Source organism: Silurus aristotelis (assembly GCF_946808225.1).
Source record: "Silurus aristotelis genome assembly, chromosome: 2".
Classification (NCBI taxonomy): Eukaryota; Metazoa; Chordata; class Actinopteri; order Siluriformes; family Siluridae; genus Silurus; species Silurus aristotelis.
In genome coordinates, this window is record NC_139575.1 from 9,900,491 (window position 1) to 9,910,917 (window position 10,427).

General features: G+C 38.3%; 1 protein-coding gene across 3 annotated transcripts; it reads right to left on the minus strand.

Moving 5' to 3' along the window:
* Positions 1-3,310: 3,310 nt before the first annotated feature.
* On the minus strand, positions 3,311-7,866 carry tmem69 (transmembrane protein 69). Of its 3 annotated transcripts, XM_083567722.1 has the most exons (4): positions 7,785-7,851; positions 7,682-7,699; positions 7,482-7,531; positions 3,311-4,467 (listed from the first exon to the last, which is right to left on the minus strand). In XM_083567722.1, the coding sequence occupies exons 3-4, from the start codon at positions 7,524-7,526 to the stop codon at positions 3,760-3,762; spliced, it is 753 nt and encodes a 250-aa protein (XP_083423848.1). In that variant the 5' UTR covers positions 7,527-7,531; positions 7,682-7,699; positions 7,785-7,851; the 3' UTR covers positions 3,311-3,759. The 3 variants fall into 3 exon arrangements, with proteins under 3 accessions (XP_083423848.1, XP_083423846.1, XP_083423847.1); XM_083567720.1 differs by lacking the exon at positions 7,682-7,699 and having other exon boundaries at positions 7,785-7,866; XM_083567721.1 differs by having other exon boundaries at positions 7,682-7,829.
* Positions 7,867-10,427: the final 2,561 nt, after the last annotated feature.

Consider the following 10,427-nt stretch of genomic DNA (forward strand, 5'->3'; position numbering starts at 1 on the left):
GTACTAATAAACGCAACAGATCTGATCTGGAATCAGTCCATCCGCGTTCAAACTTGCCTGGTGATGTACTAATAAACGTCTCAGATCTGATCTGGGATCAGTCCATCCGCGTTCAAACTCGCCTGGTGATGTACTAATAAACGCTTTAGATCTGATCTGGGATCAGTCTGCCTGAGCATGAGTTTGCCTGGTGATAAACTAATAAACACTGCAGCTGATCTGAGATCAGTCTACCTGAGCATGAGTTTGCCTAATGAATTACAGCTCTGCTTTAAGATCAGTCTGCGAGAGTATAAGCTCGCCTGATCTGGGTTCAGTCTTGCCTGAGTGCGAGCTCGCTTCACGATGTACTAATGAACACTACTGCTCTGATCTGGGAACAGTCTGCGTGCGTTAGCAAGCCCCTAATTAACGCTACAGCTCTGATCTGGGATCAGTTCGTGAGCACGTAGAAATGCTTAGACGTTATCATGTGCATGTTCCTCTGCTGCCATCTACAGTGCACTTATAGAATGTCTGTATCCTGATGGTTTATTTGTTTTGTTTTTTTTTATTATCTGTGACTTCATTTTATTCACAGAAAACAAATAATAACAATAATAATAATAATAATAATAATAAGCCAGACATTTTCTACAACATCCTTATTACATCATTTTTAATACATAGTATTAAAATAAATTTTATTTCTAATACAGTGTATCCCAGCAGTGTCTAATCATCACTTTTTAATTAAGTGTCTTCATAGTTTAGATTATAGATTTTTCTTATATATTACTTCAGATGGCCTTGAAGAATACCTTCACCGAATAAAGAACGTACTGAAATCACTGTCATGATTGGAGCAGGGAGCTGTCACATGTTTGCAATGGACTTGAACAGCAAACCTAGCATGAAGATCACACACAACACTGTTGCCAAAATATAAGCAAAAAACCCTGGCTCTGTGTGTGTTTACAAAAAGTAAGAGAAATCCTTAAATCCTTATATAGCAGATATTTAAACTAACATTTTGCTTACATTTTGACATTATAGTATTGTGCCACATTTGGTCAGTAAGTAAGTAGTGAAACACTTGTGCGGTTACTGTGTTTTTCTCGAAGTGAATTATTTGCCTTTAACAACACGTGTGCTTTATTCTACTGTTACCACCTGAAGTTAATAAATCAAACAAAAAGGTTATGATTTTACCAAGAAACCTGCAAATGTCTCACTGTGAAACATAAAATACAGGTAGTCTTGGACAGTGACTCAACTATGCACAAGAAGATAGGAAAATACCAGCAGGTTCTCTGCATTGATGAGTAAAAAAAAAAAAGCTGTTTGCCAAAGGACTGGAAAGCAGTACAATAATGAGAGTCTGCAAATAACATTAAAGCATGGTGGAGGTTTCTGGGACTGCATTTCTGCAAATGGAGTTGGAAGGATTAATGGTGTGGTCCAATGCTGAGAAAGACAGACAGATGCCTTTCTGATGGCACCACATGTATTCTGCAGCAGGATAACGACCTTGAATGTCATTAAGAACCATTTTTAGCATAGATACCAGGAAGGCCTGCAAGTGATCATGATAGTTTTGGCCCAAAGAGCCCTGATCTCAACATAATCAAGTCTGTCTGGGATAACATGAAGAAACAGTGAAGAAAGTGCACATGTACCTAGAAGAATTGTTCATTTAGTTTCCATTTTGTTTACTGATAAAAAAAATTAACTTTAAAAACATTCCTTACAACACAAGAGTGAATAACTAAAAATGAATACCTGTGTGAATTTATATATATATATATATATTTGAAAAAACATTATATATGTTTTAGACACAACACTTTGCGCTGAGCAATTTACTTACATAAGCCTGTTTACATTTTCAGATGACAGCACAGTTTGTAAAAAAAATACTCTTGTAAATATTTTAAATGATTAACCCCATCAGGAACCAAAGGCAACTTTTGCTGTTTCCACACGGACGGTTTTAATTATCGGATGTGTGCGTCATGGTGGACTTTGGTGCATGTTTGAGACTTGGTGCATCAGTAAAACAAATGTTAAGTAATTAGAAATAATTTTTTGGTGGAGCTTATTGCTATTGGAAGAGTTCTGGTTGTGCCACTTTTCACTTGAGAATTATGGAGGCCACTGTGCTCTTGAGAATCTTCAGTGCAGCAGAAATGTTTTGTAGCCTTCCCCAGATCTGTGCCTTACAACAATTCTGTCTCTGAGCTCTGCAGGCAGTTCCTTTGACCTCATGGCTTGGCTTTTGCTCTGATACACATTGTGTGCTTTGAAGCCTTCTATAGAGAGGTGTGCACCTTTTTAAATCACGTCCAATTGATAAAATTGACCACAGGTGGACCCTAATGAACGTGTAGCAAAATCTCAGCAACAATGGAAGGCACATGGGTTTATTTTTAAGAGTTGTTGCAATGGGTCGGAATACTTATGTACATGTAATATTTAAGTTTTTTTTATTATTAATTTAGACATATCTAGACATTAGACATCCAGACATTTTTTTTCCACTTTATCATTATGCAGTACTGAGTGTAGATTAATGAGAAAAAAAACAAGGTTATAAATCAGGCTAAAAAATGTAAAAAGTAAAGGGGGTCTGAATACTTTCTGAATGAAATATATATAAATAAAAGATTATAATCAAGCATGCTGCATGTACATATACTGTATCTTCTCCCATTAGGGGTCGCCACAGCGGATTATCAGTCTCCATACCCCCCTGTCCTCTACATCTGCCTCTTTCACACCAACTCCCTGCATGTCTTCCCTCACCACATCCATGAACCTTCTCCTTGGCCTTCCTCTTTTCCTCCTTCCTGGTGGCTCCAGCCTCAGTATTCTTCTACCAATATGTCCCATGTCCCCTTCTTTGCGCATGTCTAAACTATCAATCGTGCTTCCCTCACCTTGTCACCAAAACGTCCTACATGCGCTGTCCCTCTAATAAACTCATTTCTAATCCTGTCCATCCTCATCACTCCCAACGAAAACCTCAACATCTTCAGCTCTGCTACCTCCAGCTCCACCTCCTGTCTTTTACTCAATGCCACTGTCTCTAAACCATACAACATCGCAGGTCTCACCACAGTCCTATAAACTTTCACTTTCATTCTTGCAGATTCACTCTTCTCCCTGCAACCGCACCACTCCACTGTCCTCCCTCTCATTCAAACACATGTACTCGTTCTTACTCCTCCTTTCATTCCCCTTCTCTCCAGCACATACCTCCACATCTCCAGGCTCTTCTCAACCTGCTATACATATACTGTATACTAATAATAAAATACCTAATATACAATTAGAAGGAAAATCATTGAACGCCTTTATTCCCTGATTATTATTTATTTGACTGAACACACATTCCACAATATATTTTAATTACAAACACAGGGGGAAATATTTTGAATAAATGCTTACAACCAGATTCATGAAATATTCCTTGTTTTTAATTACACTGGCAAACTATAGATGAGTTTTTTACTGCATTTATGCATGAATGTTCAATTGACATTGGTTGTAAATAATAGTGTATCTAAATGATTGACGACGTTCGATCTGAACTCACATCTGGGGTGCGGAAATGTCAATAATAACAGCATCAGTAATTAAAGTCAGTCTTGACCTTTACCTCTTCACTCCGCAATCATTGTGTCATTTGTATTTGCCTTGTAATTTCCAGTGTGTGTCATATGTATTATGAGCTAAAAGTGAATTGACATTATATAAAGACACACATATGATTAAGAATCACTCCCGGGTCAGATAGCTCTTCTCTGGATAGAATGCTTTAAGAACTATAGTGACCACTAATGAGAAGAACGCTACTGTAGTGAGGATTGTCCTCAGTGCTTTGAACCAGGTGGGGTATGTGGGTAAAAGTGCCAGGTCGTAATGCAGCGATATTCCAAGCCCCATGATGACCAGCATGCCTGATTGGATGATATTGTGGCTAACCAGTAAAGCTGCCCATGCTATTAAAGCGGGGACCACACTGTTGGCTAGGTTCAGCCAGTCAGGTTTTGCTGGGCTTCCCTCAGGTAAAGCGAAGCCCCATCTAGCGCCGCCGAGAAAAGAAACGATCGAGGCTCCGTACACAACTTGAGCGAAAGCTAATTCAGGAATGTACGTCTCTGTGATGGCCATGAGCAACGGAGCGCATACAAACGGTACGAGACCGGAAATTCCTAGATACAGTGCAGGTTTGGGAGCACTCTTTAGAACCTTCATATCATAGCGAAGCAAGTCGAGTTCTCGAGAAGGAGGTTCATCCGGCTGCCGTTTCTTCAGTCTCTGTGATGATGAGTGAATCGAATCGGCTCGGATGAGAAAACCGGAGACGTGTCGAGGAGGCAGAAGGCAACTCCACTCCTTTGTGAAAAATGGAGAGCAGTGGGTCTGGTGGTTGGAGAAGACAAATCTTTTGGATACAGGCTTAAGTCTGCTCCACTTTCCACACTGTTTAGAAGACAAACAAACATCAACAAGAGTTATTGCTAAAATTCGGCAAACAGGAAAAAAAGATTTATTATTAATTTCTAGGTATACCTTGGTTCTAGGTTCTACTTGGACTTGATTAGGGGACACGGTCATAGGGTTTTACCTTGAACTATACAATATCATCTAAGAATGTAAGCCAACAGTTTCTTTGTGATGTCCTGCATGATTTTTTTCACACTTCCTACCAAATATTTCTTTATTTCTTAACATCATACTGTTTTATTGATAGGTTTTACTGTATGAAATGTCCAAGCTAGCTCCTGTTATCACTGTCTACATTATAACAGCTACAACATTACTAGACTTGTCATTTCCTCATCACTCTAAAAGTTCATTTTTCATAACTAACTGTTATAAGGCAGACAATAAAGACTAAAGACAAGAGGTCCTGTTTACCGAGAATCTGATTAGTATTATTCGGTGAAATCCTACTCTGCATCCTAATACAAAAACATTAGCTTGCATTACATTTTCTATAATCTATTGGCAGCTCATTCCTTTGCAAAGTACTACACATGTGCATTGACCAATACAATGACAATAAATGTTAGTGATGTCTTGATGAATTGCTTCCCCTGAAACTGCCTGCATAGACAAAAATTCTTCTTACGATCCCATACACACCCACACCTCCAGCTTAGATGTTGGAGAGGTTTTCCTGGAAGAATGTAATGTTTAATTGGGTTGAATGACAATGCAACAACAATGACACATTCAGTTTTGTGCTACACTGCCAAGTCTGTATATTTAAAAAGGTAATTTATGTGGGATTAGAACGAGCAGTAACGGACATAAAATATCTTGTTCATGAGGGGTGATTTGGCGAAAGTAATAATTGTGCTATAGATTTGGAGAGTTGGCCATGACAGAGGGTCATGAAGCAGCCATATGTGAGAATGCTACTTTTTAGAGAGAAAAAAACAGACAAACAAAAAAATTTAACAATTATTGAAAAAGAAAGACCCTGGACATTCTACGTAAATCATGGAGGATAAAAAAATATTTTGAGTAAAAAAAATTTTTAAGATGGACATTACTAGGGTTGGGCAGTATACTGATAAATATGATTAACTACCGTATTTTCCGGACTATAAGTCGCTACTTTTTTTTCCCACGCTTTGAACCCCGCGGCTTAAACAACGAAGCGGCTAATTTATGGATTTTTCCTGGGGTTTTTCCGGTTTCACAAACTTCAAAGCTAAAAAACTGAGACCCATAACATTAGACCAATGAAATTGCGGAACGGGTTCAGGTAAACCAATGAAACTTTATATTAAATCAGACGCGCTCCCACTGAATCAGATCGCACCACATCATAAATATGGATGATGTTCCTCTGACGTTTGACCTGGCCGCTCACTCACTAACTCCAGTTGCAACAGAAAGCACAGTCAGGTTTCCAAAACTCATGCTTTTTTGTTATTCTTGGCAACAGCATTACGGGTTAGTCAAAGAAACTTAGAAATGAGCATCAGAAAATAATAAGGACATATTCCTCGGTCTTGCACACATGCAGTAATAGCGGAAAAATGCGGCGGAGGCTATTTCCAAAATGCCGCTCTGCTCTTAAAGGAGCCACAACGTATTTCACCCGTTACACTGTGTAACAGAAACTGTCTTTCATTAAAGCCTGTGTAAAGTTCATTAGTTTCAGTGTAGACAGGTGCGGCTTATAGACAGGTGCGGCTTATTGATGTTCAAAATAAAAATCTTTGTAAAATTCAGTGGGTGCGGCTTATATATGGGTGCGCTTTATAGTCCGGAAATTACGGTAGTTACAACCCACTAGTAGTAACCAGTAGAGATTTTGAATAATCATCTCTTATCTTGGTTGCACTCACATTGCACATGACGACAGTGTATATAATATCAGCATATATAGCTGGTTAAATAAATCCCTGTGACGGAGGAGATTGTGAGGATAAAAGCTGCATCATTTGTGGTGTGGAACTGGTTTGACTATAAATAATATACATGTGAGAAAATGTGATGCAAAATGCAAGTCCAATGTTTTGACAGGCGGTGTGAAAAAGTCAAACCTGTTTACTCATCTGTAATCGACGCATCGAAACAAATACCAAGTCTTTCACTAAAGCAATTCCATATAAAAAGATATCCTGAAGATGATCAGACATAACCAACACTATTACAAAAGCACATGTGGAAAGACATGGCACCAATCCAAACAGATGAAATGGAGGGTTTTAAAGAACTCGCTAAAATGCCGGATCCGAGATACGCAATTACAAGCCGCAAAGGGAAGTTGAACAATACGCTTCATAACAACCTGGACTTTGTGCAAAACAAAGCTAATGGACTTTCAGACACTTTACATCAGTAACTCAGTTACTACAACATAAGAGCATTAAGCTATTAATAATATCACGCTAAGCAGAAAAGGCATGTTTTGTTATTTATTTATTTATCTATTTAAAAGTATTGCTGCAATTCACTGTTTAAATAAAAATAATACATTGTACAAAGTTGGGATTGGCCTAACTTCATTGTTTATGTCTTTTCTCGTTATATTTTTTGCGTCGAGTTCTAAGACCTAAGAAAATGTTTGTAAACAAATTAGCATATCGTGATATATATCGTTATCGTGAAAGAAAACTGGTAGTATCGCGATAGAAGATCCCGGTCATATCGCCCACCTCTAGGCATTCTTACACAAATTGCTGAAGTGTGTACATCGAAAATCTGTGTTTTTAAAATCTTCCAATGTAAATGTCTGGCTTTATTTCTGCTTAATAACGTCTTCTTTAACACTACAACCCTGGATACTGAACTTAGTTTCTTTTACTTGGTATTTTATAGGATTTTACTATTACTATTAATAATAATTGGCCATGACACTGACATGGTAGTGTCTATTCCTCTAACCAGGTAGAAATAGTCTGGGTTTAACTGTAATAAACCTGTGAATATTTATCAGAAATAAATAAATCATTTGGGTTTTAAATGTTACTCACCCAGAGACTGGTACCAAGCTTGCGTCCTATATGAGCTAAGGACATTTTGGCTGCAAAATATAAAATATAACAAGATTAATGACTTTGGTGCAGATTATAATTCGTTATTATATTTATAAGAGCTATTCAAGGTCGTAGTTGCAAAGACACACACAAGAGCTAAGCACATGAGCATTAGCATGCTGGAGAAACTATCTTACCTCCGGTTTATAGTGAATCTTGGTAAACATATATGTATAAAAAAAAATTATTAACTTACTTTTTCTTTATAAAAATGTCATAAAATTTTTGCTTAGTATTTACCCCGTAATTCAGCAGCCCATGTGAAGAAAGCAAGATGAAAACAACATGGCGAATCTTTCTATATAATAAAAGTCCCTCTATAGCATTTGCAAAATCAACACCAAGCTCACAAGAAACACCAAATTGGACCATCTAAATGTCATTACTACTACTAATCGATTCCTTTCAATTTAATACACATCAATTAGCAGGTTGATATTGGAAATTGTCCCAAAGCAGCTCTACAATGATAAAGTTGATATAAAGTTGGACTGTATAAGTTTAGTGCCTATTGATTTGTTTCTAATGTGCAAACCAGAGTCAAAGTGGTGAGGAAGAACTCCCTGATGGTATGAGGAAAAAAGATTGAGAGGAACCAGACTCACAAGGAAACCCATCCTCATCCTCAACAACGAATGTCCCTTCGTTATAGTTTCATCGTTGTTGAGGTGTAGTGATCAGTAATTGGCGCTTAAATGGAAAAATGCCACTGTAGAAGACTGTTTGTATTTATTCCACTCCAAATCCATCCCCATAGTTCTAGAGTTGCTCAGAAACTTCATGGAGCTTCTGTACGTTCAAGTGGAAAATTAATGACTGGATTTAATTAAAATATTACATCAATATAACATCACGTATCTATCATGAGATCCGATTTGTTTAAACCTTTTTTCTAATAAACAATCCTAATTAATTACATTTTTATTTTATTTTCATTTAAATTAATTTATTTTTTATTGCACCTCACATTTAATAGACAATAGACAATCTGACTAGAATTACCTTCAGATCAGGTGAATGAGGAGCACCAGGTTGAAACATCCAACAGTGAGGCAGATGTTGGAAAAGCATCTCCTCCATGTAATCTGGTACTGACCATGATTGCAGAAAAACACATGAAAAGCTACTGGCTCTGACCTTAATATTTGTGTACTAAGAGATTGTTGTTGTTCCACTTGATCACCGGAATCTTCACAGAAATACTTTATGTCTTCCCATGTCTCAGACTGTGTCCATCTGATCACTGGCACCTTCACAGACATCGTCCACATCTCCACACTTCTCATATTGTGTCCATCTGATCACCGGCACCTTCACAGACATCCTCCACATCTCCACACTTCTCATATTGTGTCCATCTGATCACCGGCACCTTCACAGACATCCTCCACATCTCCACACTTCTCATATTGTGTCCATCTGATCACCGGCACCTTCACAGACATCCTCCACATCTCCACACTTCTCATATTGTGTCCATCTGATCACCGGCACCTTCACAGTCATCCTCCACATCGCCACACTTCTCATATTGTGTCCATCTGATCACCGGCACCTTCACAGACATCCTCCACATCTCCACACTTCTCATATTGTGCCCATCTTCTCACCCATGTCTTCACAGACATCATCTACATCTCCCCACTTCTCATATTGTGTCCATCTGATTACCTCTATCTTCACAGACATCTTTAATGTCTCCTCTCATCTCAGAATGTGTCTATCTGATCACCGGTACCTTCACAGACATCTTTTCTCACTATATTTCCTATTTTGTCCATCTGATCCCTGGTATCTTCACAGACATCTTCCACGTTTCTCCACATCTCAGACTGTGTCAATGTAATCACTGCTATCTTCACAGACATCTTTACATCTTCCCACATTTCAAATTGTGTGTATCTGATCAGTAGTATCTTAAAAAACATCTTCCATGTGTTGCAGGACCAAATATTTTGGTTCCACATGGTCAACAACGAAGATTCTGGACTTCTGAAGAAGCAGACCTCAGGGTCATCACCATAGATCATCTCAATATATAACCCTAAACACTAGAACTTCAGTGCTGTTCACACTCTAACCCACAACTCTGTCACCCAACCTGACAGCGAACATGTCATTTCCATTACTCTTCACAAAGAAACAGAGAGGAAGTGAGACAGCTTGAGTCTCACTTCCTCAAAGTCTCAAATCTTATGTCTAAGATTTTAGAAAAGATTGTCGCTGCCCAGTTATGTAACCACTTGCAGGAGAACAATATCTTTGAAGAGTTTCAGTCAGGTTTTAGGCCCCATCATAGCACAGAAACTGCTCTAGTTAAAATCACTAACGACCTGTTTTTAGCTTCAGACCAAGGCTACATCTCCCTATTAGTTTTACTAGATCTTAGTGCTGCGTTCGACACTATAGATCATGATCTTCTCCTCGATCGCTTACAGAATTACATCGGTATTCAGGGACAGGCATTAAGCTGGTTTAAATCCTACCTGTCCAATCGTTACCATTTCGTAGATTTAAATGGAGAGCTATCCAGGATAATGCTAGTAAATTATGGCGTGCCACAAGGGTCAGTTCTGGGACCCCTGCTTTTTACAATATACATGCTTCCATTAGGAAATATTATTAGAAGGCATGGAATTAGCTTCCATTGTTATGCTGATGATACCCAGCTATATATTTCATCCAAACCAGGCGATACAGCTCAATTAGCTCGCATAACTGAGTGTGTTGAAGAAATAAGAGATTGGATGACCCATAACTTTCTGCTATTAAATCCTGATAAAACGGAGATTTTGCTCATCGGCCCAAAAAATAGTACACAGAAGCTCCAGCATCTCAGCCTGCATTTAGACGGTTGTTCTGTAACTACTAGTTCAACGGTAA